This window comes from Lissotriton vulgaris, chromosome 3_1 (genome assembly GCF_964263255.1).
Source record: "Lissotriton vulgaris chromosome 3_1, aLisVul1.2, whole genome shotgun sequence".
NCBI lineage: Eukaryota > Metazoa > Chordata > Amphibia > Caudata > Salamandridae > Lissotriton > Lissotriton vulgaris.
Genome location: NC_141689.1, coordinates 84,935,976 through 84,959,797, shown reverse-complemented (window position 1 = coordinate 84,959,797; position 23,822 = coordinate 84,935,976). Strand labels below are relative to the sequence as shown.

The following is a 23,822-nucleotide window of genomic DNA, read 5'->3' as shown; positions in this document are numbered from 1 at the left end:
TGGATCAACGCACGGCCACGATTGTGGCGATACCAAAGCCAGGGAAACCCCCGACTGAATGTACCTCATATCGCCCGATATCGTTGCTTAATATTGAGGCCAAGATGCTGGCTAAGCTTCTGGCCAACCGTTTGATGCCGCACCTGAGTACCCTGATCCACCCTGATCAGTCAGGTTTTATGCCTCACCGGAGCACGGCACTGAATCTCCGGAGAGTTCATGGAGTGCTGGCCCGTTCACACCTCCTCTCGGAGAAGGCTGTGATTCTCTCCCTCAACGCCAAAATGGCTTTCGACCTCGTGGAATGGGAATATCTCTTCATGGTACTCACACGTATGGGATTTGGGCCGAAGTATATAGCTTGGATAAGATTGCTCTATACAAAGCCGGTCGCACAAGTAGTGGCTAATGGCCACATATCACCAAGGTTCCAATTAGGCAGGGGGACTAGACAGGGTTGCCCCTTGTCGCCCTTGCTCTTTGCGCTGGTGCTTGAGCCCCTGGCGACTCAGATCAGGACTACGCCCTTATTTAAGGGCATTAAATGGGAGGAGGGGTGGGAGGACAAAATCTCCCTATACGCCGACGACATGCTCATCTACATGACTGCACCCGACGACGGAATCCCAGCCCTGCTGGAACTCTGCAACACACACGGGAAGTAGTCGGGCTATACTCTGAATTGGTCGAAATCTGTCATATACACACTGAAAGGCCCGGCACCGAGATTGCAGGCTGACTGTCCCCTGGCTACGTCAACGACCTCCTTCAAATACCTAGGTATTGTCATCACGAGTAATGAAACAGACTTCTTTGCCAGTAACTTAAAACCGCCTATAGATCGCCTACGTGCGGACGTTAAACATTGGGCCGCCCTGCCCCTGACCCTACTGGGAAGGGCAGCCTTATACAAAATGATGGCACTCCCGAGGCTCCTATATGTCTTGGAAAACACCCCACACCTAGTACCACCACGATATTTCAAACAAATCGTAGCGTTGGTCTCTACCTTGCTCTGGGATACTGGCCCGGCACGTATAGCATACGACAAATTGGTTAAAAGCTGGTATGAGGGAGGGATAGCACTCCCTAACATTCAGCTATATTACTGGGCGGCCCAGCTTAAAGTAATTAATCCATGGATCCACACCCCGAAAGAGGACCCAGCTTATCGGGCAGACTGGTCACAGCTTGGGACGGACTGTATGCTATCAGTACTATACAATAAATCGCAACTTAAAAGTCTAATCGGTCCAACACAACACACGGCGGCCCTATGGCACATGGCACAGGCACAACTGGGCTGGGCAGGGAGAATCACCAAAATGACAACATTGTGGGACACGAAAGCATTGGGAAACCTCAGAGGGTGTGAGGGATTTGCACGGTGGGACTCCATAGGCATTTCTACGGTGGGGGACCTCTGGGACAAAGATGTTAATGTTAATGTTAGCCACACTTTTAGAGCGCACGGCTACCCCGAAGGGTGTCCCGGCGCTTTAGCAAAGAGGCCCCTAGAAACAGAAAAACCAAAAGGTACGCATACAGCAGAAAACGCAGGTGACTAAGTGAAGAGCAGAGTCTTCAGCTCCTTCCTGAAGGTCAAGAGATTATTTGCTTTCCGGAGGGGGAGAGGGAGTGCGTTCCACAGGCAAGCTGTTACGTGTTGGAAGGAGCGACCTCCCATCCGCACACGTTTGGCCGCAGGCACCTCCATTTTGGCCAGGTCCGCCGACCGCAGAGACCTCCGTGGCACATAGAAAGCAGTGCGCTTCCTCAGGTAGAGAGGGCCAGTCGCATGGAGAGCTTTAAACGCCAATGTGAGGAGTTTAAATTTAATTCTCTCCGCGATTGGTAGCCAGTGAAGCCTGGCTAGAAGCGCTGAGGCTCTTGCTCTCCTCGGCAGGCCATAGATGGCTCTGGCCGCCGAATTCTGAATGACCTGCAACCTAGATAGCAAATATTTAGGTAGGCCCGCAAAGAGCGCATTTGCATAGTCCAGGCGTGATCCCACCAACGCCTGAACTATATTCCTGCGATACTGCAAGGAAAGCAAGGGTAGAAATTTTCTAAGCATCTTAAGGATGCTGAAGCATTTCCCTGCAAGTCCCAGGATGTGGGGACGAAAAGACAGATCATCGTCAAACACCACTCCGAGATTTTTCACCTGAGCTGATGGAGTCTCAGGGGGGAACATGTCCTGGGGCCACCACGACTTCCAGTCCGGGTCTGGTGCACAGCCAAAGAAGAGCAGCTCAGACTTGTCTGAGTTGCATTTCAGGCTATGCTGCTGAAACCACGCAAAGACTGCGCTCAGACAGTTCTTAATTCTACCGCCGTTGAAGACCTCTCCCTTCCTGCAGGTGAACAAAAGCTGGGTGTCATCAGCGTATGAGATGACCCGGGCCCCGAACGCCTCCGCTACCTCCGCTAGAGGGGCCATGTAAATGTTGAAAATGGTGGGGCTCAAGATAGATCCTTGAGGCACCCCCACCTCCAGCGCAGGCATTTCGGCCGAGAACGGCGGAGCCCAGATCACCTGTCGGCGGTCGGCAAGAAAGGATTGAAACCAGTCCAGCACCGTCCCTCGCAGACCAATCTCCCTGAGTCTTGAGAGAAGGCCTGCGTGTGGGACGGTGTCGAACGCCGCCGAGAGGTCCAACATGACCAACATCGCCCGTCCCCCATGATCGAGTGTCTCCCTGATGGTGTCCGTGACTTCTACCAGAGCGGTCTCCGTGCTATAGTTTGCACGAAAGCCGGACTGGGAGTCATGCAGCAGATTGTTGTTTTCAATAAAGGTGGAAAGAGTGAGCTGCACATGTTTTTCCAACACCTTCGCCAAAGCAGGGAGGAGGGAGATCGGACGATAGTTAGCCCATTGCAGGGGGTCTAATAGAGGCTTCTTAATCAACGGCAGGATGAGTGCATGTTTCCACTGTCGCGGGACCACCCCCGAGCTCAATGAAAGATTCAACAGGGGGTTCAGCAAGCTGTTCAACGCTGAGGCCACCCTGCCCAGGCATTTCGCCGGACAGGCGTCCAGTGGCGAGCCAGATTTCAGCCGGGATAGCAACTCCAGCGAAGTTTCGCAGGACAGCTGAGGAAAGACAGCCAATGTGGGCCCAGAGTCATCCCGACCGGGGTCTAAAAGAGCGTCGGCCGTACGGGAGTCCCCAGATGGAAAAGTGGCCTGAATCTTTAGGATTTTAGTCACAAAAAAGTCGGCCAACTGTTTAATCCATTCCTCTGTATGCGCATGAACAGGGGTGGCTACAGCTGGGCTCACAAACTCCTTAACAATTCTAAAGAGTTCGCGGCTGATATTATCAGCTTTGTCGATTCTGTGTTCAAGATAGGTCTTTTTTGCTGAGGCAATCTGTTTATAGTACGCCTTAATCGCGTCTCTATATTTCTTTTTCTCCACCGGCTCATAATTGCGCCGCCAGCTCCTTTCCAGCTTCTTACATTCTTGCCGCATTATGCGTAGGGTGGAGGAAAACCAAGGGGCAGAGTTAAGATCGGGGGCTGCTTTAGCAGCCCTCAAAGGGGCCAGCTCCTCAAATCTTGCCTGCATCCAATTCTGGACCAAGTTTAGATCGGCTTCTAAAACCCCGGTCAATTGACACGGGTATTGGCCAAGAGCATCAGAGAGCATTTCAGGTGTTACAAGATGGAAAGCTCTGGACTGCCGGGATCCTGCCTTAAGAGTCCTTTGGCTAGATTTAGAATCCAGAATAAGAGCAAAGTTTAGCAAATAATGATCTGACCAAAGGACCGGAAGTGGAGGGGACGCCTCAATAGGCATAGAGGAAAATATAACATCCAACGTGTGGCCTTTCACATGAGTGGGGCTGTGGATAAAAGGGGCTAGCCCTAGCATCGCCGTGATATCACGAAGCTTGTCAGCATCCGCGTCAGTAAGGCAATCCATATGAAGGTTTAGGTCGCCTAGTAACATGCAATGCGCAGAGCGCATGCATGGTACAGAAAGGGCCGACTGCAGATCCTCAAAAAAGGACCCAATAGGACCAGGAGGTCTGTAGAGGAGAATGCCAGTACAGGTTTGAGACGCTGATAGGTGGAGCGTAAAACCTAAGGCTTCACAGCCGGCAATGTTGTCCACCGCAAAGGAGGAACAGACAAAAGCCTTGTCCACTATCAGAGCCACCCCGCCACCTCTACCCTCCGTTCTATCCCTCCTTAAGATGGTATAATTCGGCGGAACGGCACAGGCAATGTCGGGTTCCGAACCCACTCCCAACCAAGTCTCAGTTAAAAATAAGCAAGAGATCTTGGACTGCGTGAGGTAATCCCAAATGTCTAAGGTGTGACGAGGAAGGGACCTGGTGTTAAGCAATGCGCAGTGGCAATGTTGGGGAGGGGTAGGAAGAACACAGGTAGATGTTCCTGTGGAGTGCCAGTTGCACACAAGGCAACCTTTGCCTAAGCGTCTGCCGCCAGGAAAAAGAACCGGACAGGCCGAGTAAGAGGGGCGCAAGGCATACAAGGTAGCCGCACTGTACACCAACATCCCCACACTACAGAAAGGCAACCTGTAGGCAAGCAAGCAACAAGCGCCGACAGCCAGAGTCCAGCCTCGTCCGCCTCCGAGACGCGGACGAGCGCAGACGGGCAGGACTCTGGCACGACTCAGGCGCAGGGAAGGCGCACCGCGGTCAAAGACACGGTAATACCATTTCCACACCTACAGCAGCAGTATAACCTCGGACCCACGGAAACATTCAGATACGTACAAATTAGGCACGCATTACTCTGGGCGATTCCTGCGGGTACTACTCTGCCGGAATCCTCACCATTAGAAGATAGACTGCTAACAGAATTCATGATCCAAAGCGCGACCTCACTCACATATAAAAAACTTATCAATAACCTGAAGGACCCCACACTGAAACTTAAAGAAAAATGGGAGGGAGAAATAGGTGAGGCGGATGAATCTGAATGGAATGAGGGGTTGGCCTCCCCAAGAGAGGTTGGGATCTCGACTAAGTTCAGACTGGTGCAACTCAAAATTTTACACCGCATCTACTACACCAGGACGCTACTCCACAAAATACAGAGAGCGCCACATCCCTTTTGCTTGAGAGGCTGCGGGGAGGAGGGGACACTATTTCATACATTATGGGAATGCCCACAGATACGAGAATTCTGGAGGCAGATACTGCGCACGATCTCCCAGGCGCTTAAAACGTCCGTGTTGCCTAAACCACGCAAATGCCTTTTGAACATCTGGGACCCCAATGACCTGGGTAGATATGAACTAATTTGGGCAACACTGGCCATGACAGTGGCCAAGCGAGATATTGCGCAGAAGTGGGGCGCTCCGGAACTACCCACCGCGAGCAGGTGGGCTAAAAACATGGACATCCTGATGGTTACAGAAAGGGCAGTATACGTCCTACGAGCGGCGCCCCGCAAATGGAACAAGGTATGGGCAGCGTGGAATATATATAGAGGGGAGATCTGTGACCCTTTGCCAAGGGGGGGAAGACCTAGAATCCGAAGGAGAGGATGAGTAGAAGATAGGAACGGGGGTATTAACCTCAGCGGACCAAATGCACAACGGTTTTTGCGCTAACCTGGCCAAGTAACGACGAGAGAACTAAGAGAATTGCTGATTGGGAAAGTGGGTGAAAACACACTGGCAATGATGACACATGTTTGGGGGGGATAGGGGTGTTTGTTCATTCTATAGTATAAAGGTAATGTTAATGTTGAACAATGCATAACGGGGGGAAAATGTAACGAACTACAATGATTACGACTAGACCACACGGAAGCGTATTTAAGGGTTTTCAAAGGTTTAATACATCACAGTCTGTGCTTATGTCATGAATGCTGCCACATACGAAGAGATATATGTACAAAATGCAGCCCTAACCATATGACTGTACGTTACTAAATGCATATTATGCCTTCATGTTAATAAAGATTTAAAAAAAAAAAAAGGTCCGAAATACTCGACAGGCGGGAGGTTGGGAGGGGGGGTGGATTGGAGCCAAAGGTAAACCACAACAAAGAGCAAGCAGGAAATAAATATTTACAAGCAGGAGGGAGGAGGAGAAGGCCGCTGCAGCCTGAAGAGAGGGATATCGAGAGGTGGTGGGGGCAGGGTGAAGGGTTAAGGGTAGGGAGAGAAGGCACAGGCTGGACAGGCTGTGATCTGGACGCTTTGATGTGGTGTGCGAGGCGGGCAGAAAGGACGGCCTTGGGAGGTGGGAGGAGAAGTATGGAGAGTGGTGCAGGCGGGGGGCGTGGAGCAAACCCTTTGAAGAGCGTTTGGCTGCCAGGGGGGCGGAGAAGCAGATTGCCTTCAAGGCAGGAAGCAGGCAGAAGGCTCGGGCAAGCTCGTGCACGAGAGCACATGCACTCGTCAAAATCCGGATCGTAAAAAGTCAGCTTTGTGGATGGGCGGCAATAGGTCTCTCTACGAGACCTAAAATGTGTGTGGCTATGGAGCAAACCACCAATGAGGATACCAGTTTAAGTAATGCTTGAAAACGTATTTGCCAGCAGCCATTTTAAGAACATTGATTGTAGACTGCCTCCAAAAGAAACTTTTTGCCTGGAACTCGGACAATTAGATTATTGTGAATCCTATAGATTGAGTAGGACATCTGCGGTTACTTAGACATCTAACTGTACTTTCTGGTAAGAGGACCCAGTACCTCAGTTGTCTTTGTTCTGGCACACGTAAATCCTCTGGAGTTGCAGATAAGTGGTGACTACTGCTACACATTTAAAGACCGCCTTGTACTGACATCAGGAAAAATGGCAAAACACCTAATTGACAATATCAATTTTCTATGCTATCTGATTACTGGAATGTGAAAGTATGCATCTTAAATGTTAAAAGCCCCCTACCAATTCCCTTTTTAAAATGGAAGTTGGATTAGAGTCATAAACGTTCCAGGTAACCGCATCCGCAGCAGTAGGAATCTTTTTAAATGTATGTCAGTATCATATATACAGAGTTTAAGCGACCCGCTCTCCCACCCAGAAATCCCAAATTCAAAAGACACGATTCACTAAAATAGCTGAACAGCTGTAAAAACAGCTTTAATTAAGCAATGTGTCCATTATTCCAGGCCAATCACTACATAATAAAAGTATGCACAGCCACATAAAACACATGCTGTAATCTTTTACTGTATCACTATATATGGATCCTTCAATCCAGGTACCTGAAACTACCTTTGGTGTGTAAATTTAGTCGAGCACCGAAGTTGTCAACTGGGGAGTTCTCTCTTATTTCACTAACGAGTAATATTGCAGGTTCCATTTTTTCAGGTCACATTTCACAAATTAACCATTGACAAAGGGCCTTGCCTTTTATTTTAATCCAAGTAACTTTTTAAAAAGTCTTAAGAACGGCATTTGCAAATGTTCAAATATGTACTTCACTTTTACATTTTTTTTTTGGGAAAACCTTTATTAATATTTCAACCAGTTACAAATATGGGCCTACAACCACTAGGGCCGGCCGCTAATCAGTGTCATCATAGCAAGTTAATTAGGACAAGACTCAGTCTCTCGGGAAGCGAATGTATCACAACTTCAATTAACACTGGCTGTTGAACCTACAATGCGAATAACAGGATACTAAAGGTTCCATTTTATAATATAATATAGAAGGATCAGGTGCCATACAATATCGCGAAATCGCATAAAGGGCGGGCAAAATAGTAGGAGTTCCAAAATTAACACGATCTCATTTGAGACAGTGGAGCAAAAGCATACAACCAGGATAAACAAGCATATAATCACCGTTCGCACCAGTTAAGCTCCCGCCCAGTGATACTAAAATACAGTGAAGAGTATAAGCACAGATAAAAAGTCGACAGTTGACAGAAGAATAGACCCACTACGCTGACCCGAAAAAAGGGAGAAACGAAAGAAAAAGCGAGAAAGGATAAGAAAGAGAAAAAAGGCCATAGAAACAAACGAAAAAACTAAATTCCCCTCCCCCAACCCCCCACCCTGCACCCCTGCAGATGACTACGGCCTACCCCCCTAGCAGCGTGCCTGTCGCCCCAAAACGGAAACCCGAAATATAGGAAGAACAAAAGGGAAAGAAAGAAGGGACTAAACCCCTACCTAAAAGGAATAGTGGAGGAGGGCTATATTATACACATTCCCGGTCTCTCCCCTCCGCCTTAATGAAGAATCCCCCGCTAAACCGGCACAATCGAGCAGACCACAAAAAAAGTACGCCGGAGGAAACTATGAACCCCGCCCCAGTCTCTGTTAATTAAGTGAAGCAATCCCATTACCAATGAAACCGTAATGTGCAGTCCCAAACAATAGTCTCAGCCTTGGCCCCGTCGATCAATTTTGCTAATTCCCTCCGACGAGTTGAGCCCCATCGTCAAGTTGTCCAAATTTACACAGAAGTTGCCGATACATGGTCTGTTAGATGAATAAAGGATGGCAAAACCCAAAGCAGACGATCGGTTCCAACGAAGCCCCTCCCCGACTCCAAGGCCAGGCACTGCCATCTTGATAGACCCGCTGGGAAGGGGATGCAACACAGTCAAACACAGTTCACAATGTCGACCAAAAGTCTCCAAATCAGGAACAGCAGTTAAATGTTCCGCCAGTTGGATAACCAAAGAGTCCGACCATATAGTTGAAACGCCGATCTCCGCACATTCGAATCGTTCCACTTCTGTAGGGGCAGGCACAGCTTCAAGCACCGGGTCCAAATGCACCGCTGAGGTAGCTGTCGGGAAGTGAACTGGCCACCGGGCCTCGGGCAGCAAGGCAGGGTCCGGTCCCGATCCACTAATTCCATCCGCTGCCGACATCAGATTCCATGCTTGGGCCTCCATAGTCGCCCGAAGCGTCTCAAGGGCTGCCAGCACTGACTGCAATGTCGGGTCGCACTCAGCCCGCTCCGCCAGGTTCCGCATAACAGCAGGCATCGTTATCCCCACGGAGAGGCGCCTTTCCCGGGGTAAGATTAGTCGGAGCAGGAATGAACCGTGAGGGACAGATCGGCAACAAGCGTTAGTGCTCGCCAAGTCTCCAACCCCACGGCACCGGCAATCCGAACGCCAGGCCTCCGGGTCAGGGACCCCCACCACACCGCCTCGGGCGTCACTCGTCTCCTCACTTCCGGTACAGTGTCAGGCAGCAGATCGGCAGCTAAGCAATGCAAAAGATGTCTGAAGTTTCCTGGACCGGACCCTGCCGCCCTCACTGGTCCGCTGTGGTTCAACTCCGACCCGGCTAGACCAGCACTCGAGACCCCGGCTTCCAGACTGGGTTAGGCCTCAAATCAACCCTCGACATTACTCCACTCCACAATGTTGGAAAAATCTCGGGATGGCTCCATCAGATTGCAAATTAATTCACACACACGGATATAGGGCGGGAAATCAGGATAGATGACAGGATCATCGAGCAAAAGACGGAGGTTAGCGGAGCCGGGAGACTATGCGGTCATCTTGCTTGCTGTCGTAGCTCCTCCCCTCACTTTTACATTTTTAACCTTTTTCCAAAGTTCTTTGATGTTAAAATAGTACAAGAATAGGTGAACTAGTGCTCAATAAACATTGCTGGCATTAAATTACGACAAGAGTATAGAGATTATTCGTATATCATATGTGCAAATAACATTAACGAACTTTTAAAAACCTTGAAGCAAAATAGTTTTATTTTGTACAAAATAAATCCAATGGCCAAATCATCCGGAAATTATAAGAAAAAATGACTTACTTCATTTTCACTGAATAAAATCAGTGTGTCACAACTTTCTCTAAATTGCTCGCTAATCTTGTATAGATTTGTCTGATGTTTTCCATTAGGGGGCAATCCATAAACATGAATGACTTTTTGAAGACTTTCTTTGCTCTTTAACTGTGGGAATAAAATGAGAATGTGTCCTTTAATAGACAGTCAAGCAGTCTTTTTAACATTAAAGGTGGGACTAATTAAAAAGGCACAACCTTACTTTTAAACATGATGAAACACACAATATAGAAAAAGCATAGGTACCAACAACAACATTGCAATCACAAAGGCAAATATCTTATTTTATAACTCGAGCACACAGTTTCTGGTATTTATTTTTTTAAATTTCAGTCTGATCCAGTTAGATTTTTTTTAGATCTTATCAGTTAGTTTTTGCATGTATTTCCTTCACTTCTGAGAGAAACTGCAGTTACCAATAGTATAGTGCCACATTTACCTTCAGTATACATGTATTCTCATGGTTTACTGCCTGCAGCGTTAAAGTGCTGTAATGCGATACATTAATCTGAAATCAGTTGTGCAAGCTCACATACATATCCTTACTATGTTTTGCTCAAAACTATCATCAATTATTCAATTAACACAGAAAACATATAGGCCTAGATGTATCAAGCAGTTTGCGATTCGTTAAGGCCGAAATTCTGCGAATTTCGGCCTTAACGAATCGTAAACTGAAATTTTGCATCTTTTGAGATGTATGTGTGATTAGCAAAATAAGGAATCGCAATAAATTGCGATTCCTTATTTTGCATCAGCATTTAAGGAATCGCAAATGTGCGATTCCTTAAATGCCATGTATGAAGCTTTTTTTTTTAGCGAATTGAGGTTAAGGACTCGCAAATTAACACGAACTTGAGGTTCGTGTTAATTTGCGAAATCCTTTAAAACAACAAAATATCACTATTTTGAAGGTGGCATGTGGCACACATACATGCCCATGGGGAATGTATGTGTGCCATATGCACACACATGTAAGTTTCAGGGGTGCAGCAGGGTGTTCATAAGACACCCCTGCACCCTTGAAATAATTCTCAAATTGCGAATAGCAAATTGCGAATTCGCAATTTGAGAATTACTGCACATTCATTCCTATGGGCCTCCTGGCCCATAGAAATGAATGGGAAAATTATTCCTTAATTGCGATTAGCAATTTGCTAATCGCAATTAAGGAATATTAAGGAATCGCTAAAATATAGCGAATTCCTACATACATACCATTTTGCACTTCTCTAATAGCGATTCCTTACCAATCGCTATTAGAGAGGTGCAAAACGATTTCTTGATACATCTACCCCGTAGCTCCTAGCGTCTTAAGAAAGCTATGCTTCTGGAGCTAGATTGAATAAGAGTGACATTGACGTGCATGGAGTTGCTTTTACCCAGAGCCACTGGAATTATGCGACAGGAGATGGGTTCAGTAAATTATGCAGCAAGATAAAAGCCAATTATACAGCGCAATGCAGCACATTTTGTTACTTCATTATTTTTACACTTGTTAACCCTTTCTGGACATTGACTGCACCTCAGTTTAAAAACCCAAATATACCAATAAGCAACAGCAAGGTGACCAGTCAAGATTGGTTGCGCGGACAACATGCGTAGTGGCTTTTTAAGTGACTTTTGAACCGTCGTTTGAGCTAGAAACAACTTTTTGTTAAAACCTGCAGATTATGCAGTTAATGATGGATTATGTGGCAAATGCAGCAAATATATAATATGTAAAAAATGCTGCAATCACATAATTCCAGTGGCGCTTTTACCCATTCTGAATTGACATTGATGGTACTTTCCCCAATCTAGAGCTGTAACAATGAGGCTGGAAATGTAAAATGCTATTGTCACTTTTTAGCCCGGCATCAATGGCGCTTAAAGACTTAGCTCAAAAGTAAGAAGATAATTTGTTACTGTTTGAGCTTGGCAAGGATGGGTTTATACTAAACTTACAAACTATTTTGGAACAAGTCATTTGAGGTGGGCAGATATAAAGTGTTGGTGATGTTGCAGATGTGCTCCACATAAAGGAGAGTCAATTGCAAAAACAAGATGATGGATGGAATGCTTGAATTAATCCCAGCCACTGGTAATTACTCTCTGGCGCGCATCCCAATCCACAGTTTTTTTGCCAACATGACACCTCAATTTGGACCGCGCCATATGCAAATCAGTCCTGACCCTGCTCCATTTGGAACCATCCAGCCCAAACTGCCAGGCCAAGTCCTCCCTGAACCGAATATAAGGAGCGTAGGAACAGTTTTGCCCTTTTAATTGTTTCTTCAGCCAACTATAGCTTGATTCTGGTGGCACACTGAGCACAGGACCCCCTTCTGGGCATACCCTCACACTTAAGGCATCAACTGCAACAATAACAAGGTGATGGATGCAATGCTTGAATTAATCTCAGCCATTGGCAATCGCTCAGGGCTGCATTAGAATCCATAGTTTTTCCCCCAACATGCCATCTCGGTCTTGACCCTGCTCGAATGGGAAGAGTTCAGCCTGACGTGCAAAGCCAGGTCCTCCATAAACCAGAATATAAGCAACCTAGGGCCGGTGTTGCCAGATTATGGGCTCTTCTGCCATGTATAGCTTGATTACAGTTGTTTCTGAACAAGCGCATTCCATGCAACAGCAGGTCCATCAAAAGTGTCTATCCGTCTGAGGAAAGTTGAATGTACGGAGCCAGGCATGACTCCAGATGGTGACTGAAGTGCCCATAGCACGGAGTTAGCTGTATATAGCCCTGACTTCAACATACAGCGGTAGGCGTTCTGGATTACCTCTTTGTCTTCTGGTTTATGAGGCACTGACATCTAAGCCATATCCCATAAGGAGGGGTGTAGCGTATGAGAAAACAGTTGGCATTCACTTCATGACTTCATATCCTCACTTACTGTTAAGAACATCTACTTTCCCCAAGCTTTTAGGCGTTTTGACTCTTGATGCGTGGGGAACCATGGGAAAATTCCAATAGACTAGTCCCTATAAGCAGGATGCCTAAATGACAAGGTTCTCAGATAGAAAGTGGGCTGATAGGAAAGGCCGGTCTTGGAGCAGGACAGTGACAGCGTGCCACGCGGTTGTTGACTGCATGGGTGGAAGATGTTTTTTTCCCAGGCTTCTAGGGTTGGGTCCAACAGGGTGTAGTGCTAGAGGCACTCTTGTGGTTTGAGACCCTGTGATGACCTTTGACTATCATTATTTTAACTGACTTTAGTGTGTTATTTCATCCTAGCCTGGATGTACGATGGTCCTGCATATGCCTGCTTCTCTTAAAAGTTTTGTTTTTGTAATCTTGCTGTCTTTCAGTGGGAGCTATCACGGAGTAGAATAGCCTTGCCCAGAGCAGAGCGTGTGGGATGTGCATTTGAAAGCGTGAAAGGCAGAGAGAGGTGTGGAATGTATTCTTTGGTTTTGAAGTGCAGTGTTGTCGGCAGTGATGCACACATGTGCTTGGTGTTGTACATTGATGAAAATTATGAAGTGCTTACTATTGGCTTTGACACGGCCTCATGTCATCCTTTTCCCCAGCTTTGCCATGCTTCAGCTTTTCTGCATGCACAGCAGCGCTTGCAAGTTGCTTGGGTTATTCACGTTCAAGGTCTCTGTTTTGGTGAGGGATTGTTTATGTACTCTGAAAGGCTTTTGCGAGCTTCATTAAGATAAAGAATGGAACATGTGCGAATTGGAGAAGGGAACGTGAGAGCTCCTTCCTGCCGTGGGAATGCTTGCATGGAAGCTGGCCAGTTCTGGTAAGATTCCTCTGGCCCAGGGGGAGGTCTTTCTCGAACCTTCTAGTGTGTTCAAAGCGGAGGGTTGTGGACTTGGAAACCGGGAGTTTGGAATCAGAGCGAGGACGGACGTGTCTATCTCGGAGTGTGGTCCCTGGTTGCTGAGGCTCTCAATCACTGCTGTTTACTTCCCCAGTCTGAGATACAGTGTTTTGCACCATGTGATGTTTTGAGTTTTGGTTATTGCCATTGTGATGTGTGGCCAGTGGCTTTGATCATTTGAGGTGTTTTTTTTGTGATGTAGGAGTGAGTTGAGGTGCACATCCAAAGTAATCATCTGATATATATATATATATATATATATATATATATATATTCCCCGTAATTAGACATCTTATCCCACTAGACCGCCCACAATCAGGTGCATTAATTGAATGGTCTTTTGTAATCTTGTGGCCTCAACACTTCCCCGTAATTAGACATCTTATCCCACTAGACCGCCCACAAAGGAAGTGGTGTCATTTCATACGATGGTGAAAAAGGCTCCTGAGGTGTTCCAGTTGCTAACTGTTGAGGTTCAGAACAAGGTCTTCTTGTTGACTATGCCGCGGAACCCCTGCTGCCTTTCAATGATGCCCTGTGTTTTGAATGCGCCTATCAGATAATACAGAATCTTCCACACGGTAGTCCAAGACCTGGCGCAGTCATAACACTTTAACACAGCACCTTTAGAAAAGGGTTTTATTTTACAAAATGCAAGGACTCTCTCTCTTTTGAGTAAGGCTTGGAGTTTATTTTACACAATGCTCTATAACAGAAAGGCTTTCCCAGATGTCAAATGCAGAAGGTTCAAATATACAAAGAGTTATATATACGTTTATATGCAACAGTAATAATACTGATTAATAAAAGAGCAGAAAATAATATGTGATAAGACTCAAGCAAATATACTGGACTTCCTGCAAGAGATCCGAAAGATATATATATATATATATATATATATATATATATATATATATATATATATATATATATATATATATATATATATATATATGTTTTGCCCTCGCAGTTTTCAACCCTTGGAAATAAACATCTGTGTATCCTGACTGTGGTCCGTCTCCTATTTGCCTGGTGGGTTCTGAGTGGCACTAGAACCTGAAGTGGCTGTGTTGGGAGTTTGCGCAGATATATATATATATATATATATTTATTTTTTTCCGGTATGAGTGCTCAGCACTTGAGGGTGCACACGCGCAGACTGCAATCCATTATTTCTGGCATCCGAAGCACACCAACCCTTGAGCGTTCTGCCTGACGCGTTTCGGTTAGTCCCTTAATCATAGGCACACTCGTTTTTTTGGCAAATCAGCTGACACTTTATTCAACACGGCTCCAATCAGCTCATTACTTGCTTGCCCCAAAGTCTGCTGGGATTTGTAGTGTCACACTGTTGCCTCCTGCCCCATTGGGATGGGTAAGTAAAATTCAGCCTTCAGCTCTGTATACGCCGTGATGTGCCTCTCTCCGCCCATCTCGAAGTCAGTCTCGCCACAAACAGCAACAGCATGAATTGTGCGCCGTGGTCCCCTTTGGCAATCCTGGGGTGGTGCTTCCCTCCTACGCCTTGAGCGAGGCGTGACAAATTTTCCGGTATGAGTGCTCAGCACTTGAGGGTGCACACGCGCAGACTGCAATCCATTATTTCTGGCATCCGAAGCACACCAACCCTTGAGCGTTCTGCCTGACGCGTTTCGGTTAGTCCCTTAATCATAGGCACACTCGTTTTTTTGGCAAATCAGCTGACACTTTATTCAACACGGCTCCAATCAGCTCATTACTTGCTTGCCCCAAAGTCTGCTGGGATATGTAGTGTCACACTGTTGCCTCCTGCCCTATTGGGATGGGTAAGTAAAATTCAGCCTTCAGCGCTGTATGCGCCGTGATGTGCCTCTCTCCGCCCATCTCGAAGTCAGTCTCGCCACAAACAGCAACAGCATGAATTGTGCGCCGTGGCCCCCTTTGGCAATCCTGGGGTGGTGCTTCCCTCCTACGCCTTGAGCGAGGCGTGACAAATTTTTTATATATATATGGCTTCGACTGTGATTTGTGTGTCTGCGCACTGGGGAAAGTGCTTGAGGCGTTCTATGGCACGATAACCGGTTGGAGGAGCATATATATATATATAGAGGGCATGTTGGTCGAGCTCCCACTCATGGCAGATGGAGCGTTGCCTGTTTAGAGAGTCCGCCAGGGTGTTGTCTGCTCCTGGGACGTACTCCGCCCTCAGCGAGATGTTGTGTTGGAGTAGCCACTTCCAAATTCGCTGCGATTCTTGGCACGATAACCGGTTGGAGGAGCATATATATATATATATATATATATATATATATATATATGCTCCTCCAACCGGTTATCGTGCCATAGAACGCCTCAAGCACTTTCCCCAGTGCGCAGACACACAAATCACAGTCGAAGCCAGTCTTCACGTTATTTTTTGTTTATTCCATCAATTTTCATGTGCAGGGGGTAAAGAAAAAGGAACGTCGAACAGGCGCGTTTCGGGCGTGAACGCCCTTGCTCACTGTATATATACACTGTATATATATATATATATATATATATATATATATATCTTATATATATATGTATATATCATATATATATATATATATATATATATATATATATATATATATCTATGAAATGCGTTACTTACCTGTAACTGCAGTTATCCAGTATTGGTATCGTTCATAGATTCACATGCCTGAATCATTCCCCGTCGTCGGGGTGGGAGTCCCCGGTATATAAAATAGTAATGTCCTAAAGACATATATATATACTAATAGGCCAGAGGCCTCACATTAGTAACCTATCTGAGTCATTTTGTAAAAAAGGACCAAACTTTGGCCAGGAGCCAATCAGCTACTACCACCCTCTAGAACCTTCCTGGAAGAAGCCCTAGTCCCTCAGATTTTCGTAAGCAGTGCTAAGTAGTACCTACTGAGAGGACCAAGGTGAACCCTTCCAGGGGAGGCGGGTGGGTTGCATGTGAATCTATGAAAGATACCAATACTGGATAACTGCAGTTACAGGTAAGTAACGCATTTCTTATCCAGTATTATGGGTATCTTTCATAGATTCACATGCCTGAATCAGAGTAGCGAGTAGTAGGCAGCACATTTCGCATAATATAGTATGTAAGACACCTGATAATAACTTATTAATAGTGCAACAAAAGAAACTGCAAACAGTAGCAAGATAAGAAATGTGCAATCAGTAAAATTGGAAAGGTGGAATGAAAGGAAGAAGGCTCACCTCTAATGGAATAGATGACGGAGCACCGCCTGTCCCACTGCTGCATCCTTCATAAGTTCAGAATCCAAGCAGTAGTGCTTGGTGAACGTATGTGATGTTTTCAATGTCGCCGCTCTGCAAATGTCGACAATGGGCACCCCAGAAAAGAGCGCCATGGAGGTGGAAACCGCTCTAGTGGAATGAGTTCAAACCTTGGCTGGCAGAGGATGACCCGCTTGTTGGTGGCAGAAGGCGATAACTGCAGAGATCCATCTCGAAATGCTCTGCTTTGTCAATGGTAGGCCCTTCCTGGGCCTGCTGAAGGCAATAAATAATTGGTTGGATTTGCGAAATTGTTCTGTTCTATGAAGGTAGAATTTTAGACATCTCTTCAGATCTAAGGAATGTAGAGATCTTTCTGCTGTAGAAGATGGATTAGGGAATAAAGATCTCAGGACAATAGGTTCGTTCAGATGAAAAGCAGACGGAACCTTGGGTATGAATTTGGGGTTAGTCCGTAGAAGGACTCTGTCCTGTTTGAACTGAAGGAACGGGTCCTGAATACAGAAAGCCTGTAGCTCGCTCACTCTCCCTACTGACGTGAGAGCCAGCAAGAGAGCTGTTTTCCATGGCAAGTATTTGAGATCCGCTTTATGTATCGGCTCGAAGGGGTGCTTCATCAACTGCGCCAGGACAAGATTGAGCTGCCATGTAAGTGGTAAAGGTCTCACTGGAGGATAAGTCCTGAATAAGCCTTTTAGAAACTGCTTGATCAGTCTATTGGACCATAGAGAAGCACCAGACGAAGAGCGTCTGAATCGAGATATGGCTGCCAGGTGGACTTTGATTTAAGCATGGGCCAGTCCCAAGTTGGCTAGGTGAAGCAGGTAGGGCAGCAGTTGTGCCGGAGATGAAGAGAACGGGTGCAGTTTGTTAGCTTTACACCATAAACAGAATCTCTTCCACTTAAGGGAATATGTCTTATTGGTACTGTCAGCCCGGGCCCGGGCTAGGACGACCCTGCAGTCCCGAGGGATATCTAAGTCCTGGAACTCTCTGAACTCAGGAGCCAAGCCGATAATCTGAGAGATGTCAGATATGGATGCTGGACTTGCCCCTGGTTCATGGTGAGGAGATGGGGGTAAAGTCCGAAAGGAATCGGAGGCTCCAGTGATAGAAGGTGGAGTTCTGTAAATCAGTGTTGGCGTGGCCACGCTGGGGCTACCAGGATCAAAGTGCAATGCTCTGCTTTCAGTTTCCGAAGGAACCTGGGGATCAGGGAAAATGGTGGAAAAGCGTAGGCAAAGACTTTGCACCATGTCATCGAAAATGCATCCCCGAGAGACCCTTTCTGGGGAAGCCAGCTTGCTTAATGTTGGCATTATGCATTGATCTTTGTCGAAAACAGATCCAGGTGAGGTCTGCCTCATCGGGAGAACACTGCATCAAGGGCATGTTGGTCGAGCTCCCACTCATGGCAGATGGAGCGTTGCCTGTTTAGAGAGTCCGCCAGGGTGTTGTCTGCTCCTGGGACGTACTCCGCCCTCAGCGAGATGTTGTGTTGGAGTAGCCACTTCCAAATTCGCTGCGATTCTTGAGACAACGTCATCGATCGAGTTCCCCCTTGCTTGTTTAAGTAGTGCATTGTGGTGGTGTTGTCCGTCCTCACAAGCACTGGGGAGTTCCTGATTCTGGGCAGGAAAGCTCGAAGAGCCAGGTATACTGCCCTCAGCTCTAACAGATTGATGTGGAGCAGTTTCTCTGCTGGCAACCACTGACCATGTAGCTGAAGTTCCTGCAGGAACGCACCCCATCCTTCCAAAGATGCAACTGTTGTTCTCACGTGTGGGGATACTGGAAGCAGGAATGGAAGGCCCTGGTTCAGGTTTTTTATTTGAAGCCACCAGTGCAGGGCGTTCACCATGAACGGGGTGATCCTGAGTCGATCGTCGAAGGATCCCGTACTTTGAATCCACTGAGCTGATAATGCCTCCTGTAAGGGACGCATACGAAGGCGGCAGTGTGGAATTAGGAGGATGTTGGAGGACATCATTCCTAGCAGTGACTTGAAAAGTCGCACCTTGATGGTCTTTTTGAGCTGAATGTGTGCTGCCAGCGACCTCAGTTTGGCCTGACGTTCCTGTGATGGAAAGGCCTTCTCTTGATGTGTGTCCAGAATTGCTCCCAGGAAAGTGAGGCGTTGAGAGGGCTGTAGTACTGACTTTTCCTGATTGAGTGTAAGTCCTAGGCTCTCGAAGAGCTGAAGACAGGCGTTTGAAGACCTGTTCACACATTCTAGTGTAGGAGACTTGATGAGCCAGTCGTCCAGGTAGGGGAATACCCGGTGATGCTGTTGGCGAAGGTAGGCTGCCACTGGAGATAGGCATTTTGTAAAAATGCGTGGCGCCGACTTTAGGCCGAAAGGCAACACTCTGAACTGGTAATGTCTGCCCGCCACAGTAAACCTTAAGAATTTGCGGTGACTTTTGTGGATGAGTATGTGGAAATAGGCATCCTGGAGGTCTAAGGACACCATGAAATCCCTGGAATTGAGTAGTTGTAACACCTCTTGAATGGATACCATCAGGAACGATTGTTTTTTGAGGTATGTGTTGAGGTTCCTTAGATCCAGTATAGTTCTCCATTTCTTCTCCTTTTTCTGTATCACGAAGAACCGTGAGTAGAATCCTTTCCCCCTCTGACCTCTGGGAACTCTCTCTACGGCTCCTTTTTGAAGCATTAGTGAGAGTTCCGCTTGAAGAAGATGAAGATTCTTGTGTGGCATGGGACATGGAGGGTTCGAAGGAGGAGTGTCCACAAACTCAAGAGTATGCCCGAACTGAACCAGTTGGAGAACCCAACGATCTGTAGTTATTTTTTGCCAATTGTGGAGAAAGTTGGAAATTTTTCCTCCAACTACGTAACATGGAGAAGAAGCGGAGGCCTGTTTGAGAAAGAAGTCGCTGTCTTCTGGGGGGATCTTTCTTTCCTCCTCTCCCTCGAAAGGAGGACTTATTGTAAGAAGACTGGCCTTGTTGTTGCCTCTGTTGGTATTGAGGTTTGTATTGCTGGGACGAGCCGTAGGTGGATTTGTACCCCTGGTATCCACCTCTTGTTTGCTGGCCTCTTCCTCTGGAGCCTCGAAAGGAAGTATTCTTGTACTGGAGTGTTCCCAGGGATCTTGCGGTCTCGGTATCTTTCTTGATACCCTGGAGCATCTCGTCGATATGCTTCCCGAAGAGAAGCTCGCCGTCGAACGGCATATCCAGTACCTTGGCTTGGACATCCGGACGGAAAGGGGTAGCTTTCAGCCAGCCTTGGTGCCTAAGGACAGCCGCCCCCGCCAGCTGACGAAATCCTGTTGAGGCGATATCCATCGCCACATCAATAATCTCCGAGGCGGACCGCTCTCCTTCAAGGAGGATTTTCTTGACGACTTCTTTCTGCTCCTCTGGCAGTGAGCCTAGGTATGGTGCTACATCTGCCCACATCTGGCGATTGTAGCGTCCCAGGAGCGCAAGCGAGTTTGCTGCGCTGACGTTAATGGCCGACATCGAGGAGAACCACTTCCCGATGTTATCGAGTTTACGGCCTTCCTTGTCCGGAGGCGCAGTCAGTGCAGCAGCCGGATTGTTGGATTTCCGCTGCGCGGCCTGTGTGATCACGGAGTCCGGTTTAGTATGGCCTGTAAGGCATGCCGGTGCCTTGTCCGGGACCTTGTATTTCTTATCAAGTCTGGCCGGCACTGGAAGTAGAGATGAGGGGTTTTGCATTATCTTTACTCCCTGGTCCCAGATGTGTTATATAATCGGGATTGACCGGACCATCTTTTTGAATGGCTCCTTAAAGTCGTATAAGAAGCAGTCCTGAGGTTGTGTGGTCATTCCTATTTTGAACCTTGCTGCTGCACGTTCAGAAGCTCTCCCTGGTGAGAGGTATTGGGGCTGCGAGCGGCTGAAGCATTGAAAAATTGCGATTTTAGGCAGTTTGTTGTTATGATTACGAGCACTGTAATCTGAGCTCTTTTAAACTACTTTTAAATTCGCCGTACTTTTTACCTTTGGGGGGCTGTCAGCTAAGGGGAATTGAGTATTAGGTACACTGACACCCTTGACACCTACTCTTCCTCTCCCTTCAGCCCAGCCGTCTTCTACCAGCACCCGGCGGCGGTGGGCGCCATCTTGAGCGAGGCAGGTGAGGTCAGCGCTCTAGTCGCGCCGTCCTCCCGCCCTCCTGTTGTACTTAGGCGAGCCCTGCCCAGCGCTCTGTACCTTTCAGAAGCTCTCCCTGGTGAGAGGTACTGGGGCTGCGAGCGGCTGAAGCATTGAAAAATTGCGATTTTAGGCAGTTTGTTGTTATGATTACGAGCACTGTAATCTGAGCGCTTTTAAACTACTTTTAAATTCGCCGTACTTTTTACCTTTGGGGGGCTGTCCGCTAAGGGGAATTGAGTATTAGGTACACTGACACCCTTGACACCTACTCTTCCTCTCCCTTCAGCCCAGCCGTCTTCTACCAGCACCCGGCGGCGGTGGGCGCCATCTTGAGCGAGGCAGGTGAGGTCAGTGCTCTAGTCGCGCCGTCCTCCCACCCTCCTTCCTCTGCATAAATGTGCAACCCGGCCAGACGGCGCAGCGGGCTGGCGCAGCGGGCGCGCCGGTCGCGCGCCGAAGCCGCGCCTAAGCCAAGCCCGTCTGCGCCAGGATCGCGCCTGGAGCGGGCCATGCTGTCCAAACCCACCCAATAACCAGGTATAATTTTAATGATCTACTCACAATACGACAGACAATGGCTAGCCACAGCTGTAAGGATCATCCTCCCATTGATCATCTCTGGGGCCCATTCTCATGCCGCTCCTGCAGATGGTCATCCCTGGGACCCACTGGCAATATTCCACACCCATCCTCCCCACCATCACACAAGCCAATTACCTTCCACTGTGGACTTATCAACGCCAGATCTTTAGCGTGTCATGGACAAGATATCCATGACCTCGTACTTTCCCATGATTTAGACGCCCTGTTTATCACCGAATCTTGGCTAAATGACGCATCCAACCCAGATCTGGCAACCGCCCTTCCCCCTGATTTTACCATCCACAGACGGGATAGACCTGTCGGCAGGGGAGGCGGGTTAGCTATCATCATTAGAAAATCTGTTAGGTGCCACACATTCGAACTGGCCTTACTCAAGGACTGTGAGAGCATAGGCTTTGTGATTCACATTAACTCCTCCACCTCCTTCTCTGGAGGACTTGTCTATCGCCCCCCTGGAAACGCTACGCCTTTCCTGGATTCCCTGGATGAAACTCTTGGATCTCTTTTGACCCACTATCCCAACTTCACTCTTCTCGGTGATTTCAATCTTCATTTGGAATCCCGCGTAGACCCTCACACTTTAACCTTCCAACAATCCCTTGACATCTTTGGACTTTCTCAACTGGTTGTTCCCCCTACGCACCGGGCCGGCCACACACTAGATGGCATTTGCACAAATTCAGTCACTCTAGCTGTATCTCCCCCAATTCCACAAATTTGGACTGACCATTGTTTTATACCTTTCTCCATCAAGGCAAAACCCTCATCACAGCCGTACACTAAGAACTCCCCCTCTACCTTCGCGACCAACTGGAAGAAAGTAGCTGAGTCCATTAAGTTACACCCTCAGCTCCCCCCACCTCCCCCCCCCCCCCCACTATCGTTGGAGATGTATCACAAGATTCCAAAAATTTCCACACCTGGATCAATAAACTGGTTCTGGTCAATTCCAATTCAACCAACCAAAAACCAATCCCCCACAAAAGAAAGCCCAATGCCCCCTGGTATACCCAGGCCCTTACCGATAGCCACCATATGTGCAGGGTTCTTGAAAGAGAGTGGAGGAAAACTTACGATTCTACTTCCAGAACCCTATACACCCGGCAGAGGAAACAATACCTGTCTCATATAAAAAAAGCTAAAAAGGAGTTCTTCACCACAGCCATAGAAGTAGCCAATCAGAAACAACAGACCATCTTCAATATTGTCAAGTCTTTCACCCACCCCAAGGCCCTGGCATTGGAAATCCCTCCATCCCAAATCCTTTGCGACCAAATCGCTGACTTCTTTGTTGAGAAAATTAATAACATCCACAAGGATTTCCCTTCCCCCGATATCCCTCCGCAAGCTGCCAACACTAATTTACCCTCTTTTGGTAATTTTTCAACAGTGTCCCTGTCACAAACCCAGAAGGCCATCATGACTTGCCGATCGGGAGCCCCCACGGACTCCTGCCCCCCGGCTATCCTCCACCTTCTCATTGAGGCCGTCAACCCTCTTATCAATTCCATTGTTAATCAATCCCTCAGCTCAGGCACTGTCCCCGCTGAATGGAAGAAGGCCATTGGTAAGCCTCTAATGAAAAAACAAAACAAGCCCCCGACAGACCTTTCCAACATGCGCCCAATTTCCCTACTCCCGGCACTAGGCAAAATTACTGAGCAAATAGTACAAGAGGAGTTAAAAGCCTTTGTGGAAAACAACCATATTCTCCATCCACAGCAATCTGGCTTCCGCCCTGGCCACTCTACTGAAACTGCTTTGATCGAGCTATCCGACACCATTAAGTTCTTGCAGGATGAGGGGAAACACTCTGTACTCATCCTGCTCGACTTAACCGCAGCATTTGATACCATCTCTAATGACATCCTCATTCACAGAATGCGCGAGATTGGTGTGACGGGCACTGCACTAAAATGGATAACATCATTTCTTTCCAACAGATCACAAACAGTCTCACTTGGCCCCTTTCTCTCTGGCGAAAGAACCATTACATCAGGTGTGCCCCAGGGGTCCATTCTCAGTCCTCTTTTTTTTAATATCTACATGGCCCCCCTGCTCACCCTGATTGAATCCCATGGCATCCTTGTAACATCTTACGCTGACGACACCCAACTTGTCGTCACCTTAGATAAAAAACTATCCGATGCCGCCCTCAGATTCCAGAATTGCCTCTCCCAAGTCTTTGCGTGGCTCAACAATA

General features: G+C 47.4%; 1 protein-coding gene across 1 annotated transcript in view; it reads right to left on the bottom strand.

The window, feature by feature from the left end:
- Positions 1 to 23,822, bottom strand: part of LOC147726000 (uncharacterized) — a 284,455-nt gene that overhangs the window by 135,154 nt on the left and 125,479 nt on the right. Inside the window, exon 3 of the mRNA XM_086960117.1 lies at positions 9,742 to 9,882. Coding sequence (XP_086816243.1) covers positions 9,742 to 9,882 — 141 coding nt within the window. The remainder of the gene's footprint in view (positions 1 to 9,741; positions 9,883 to 23,822) is intronic.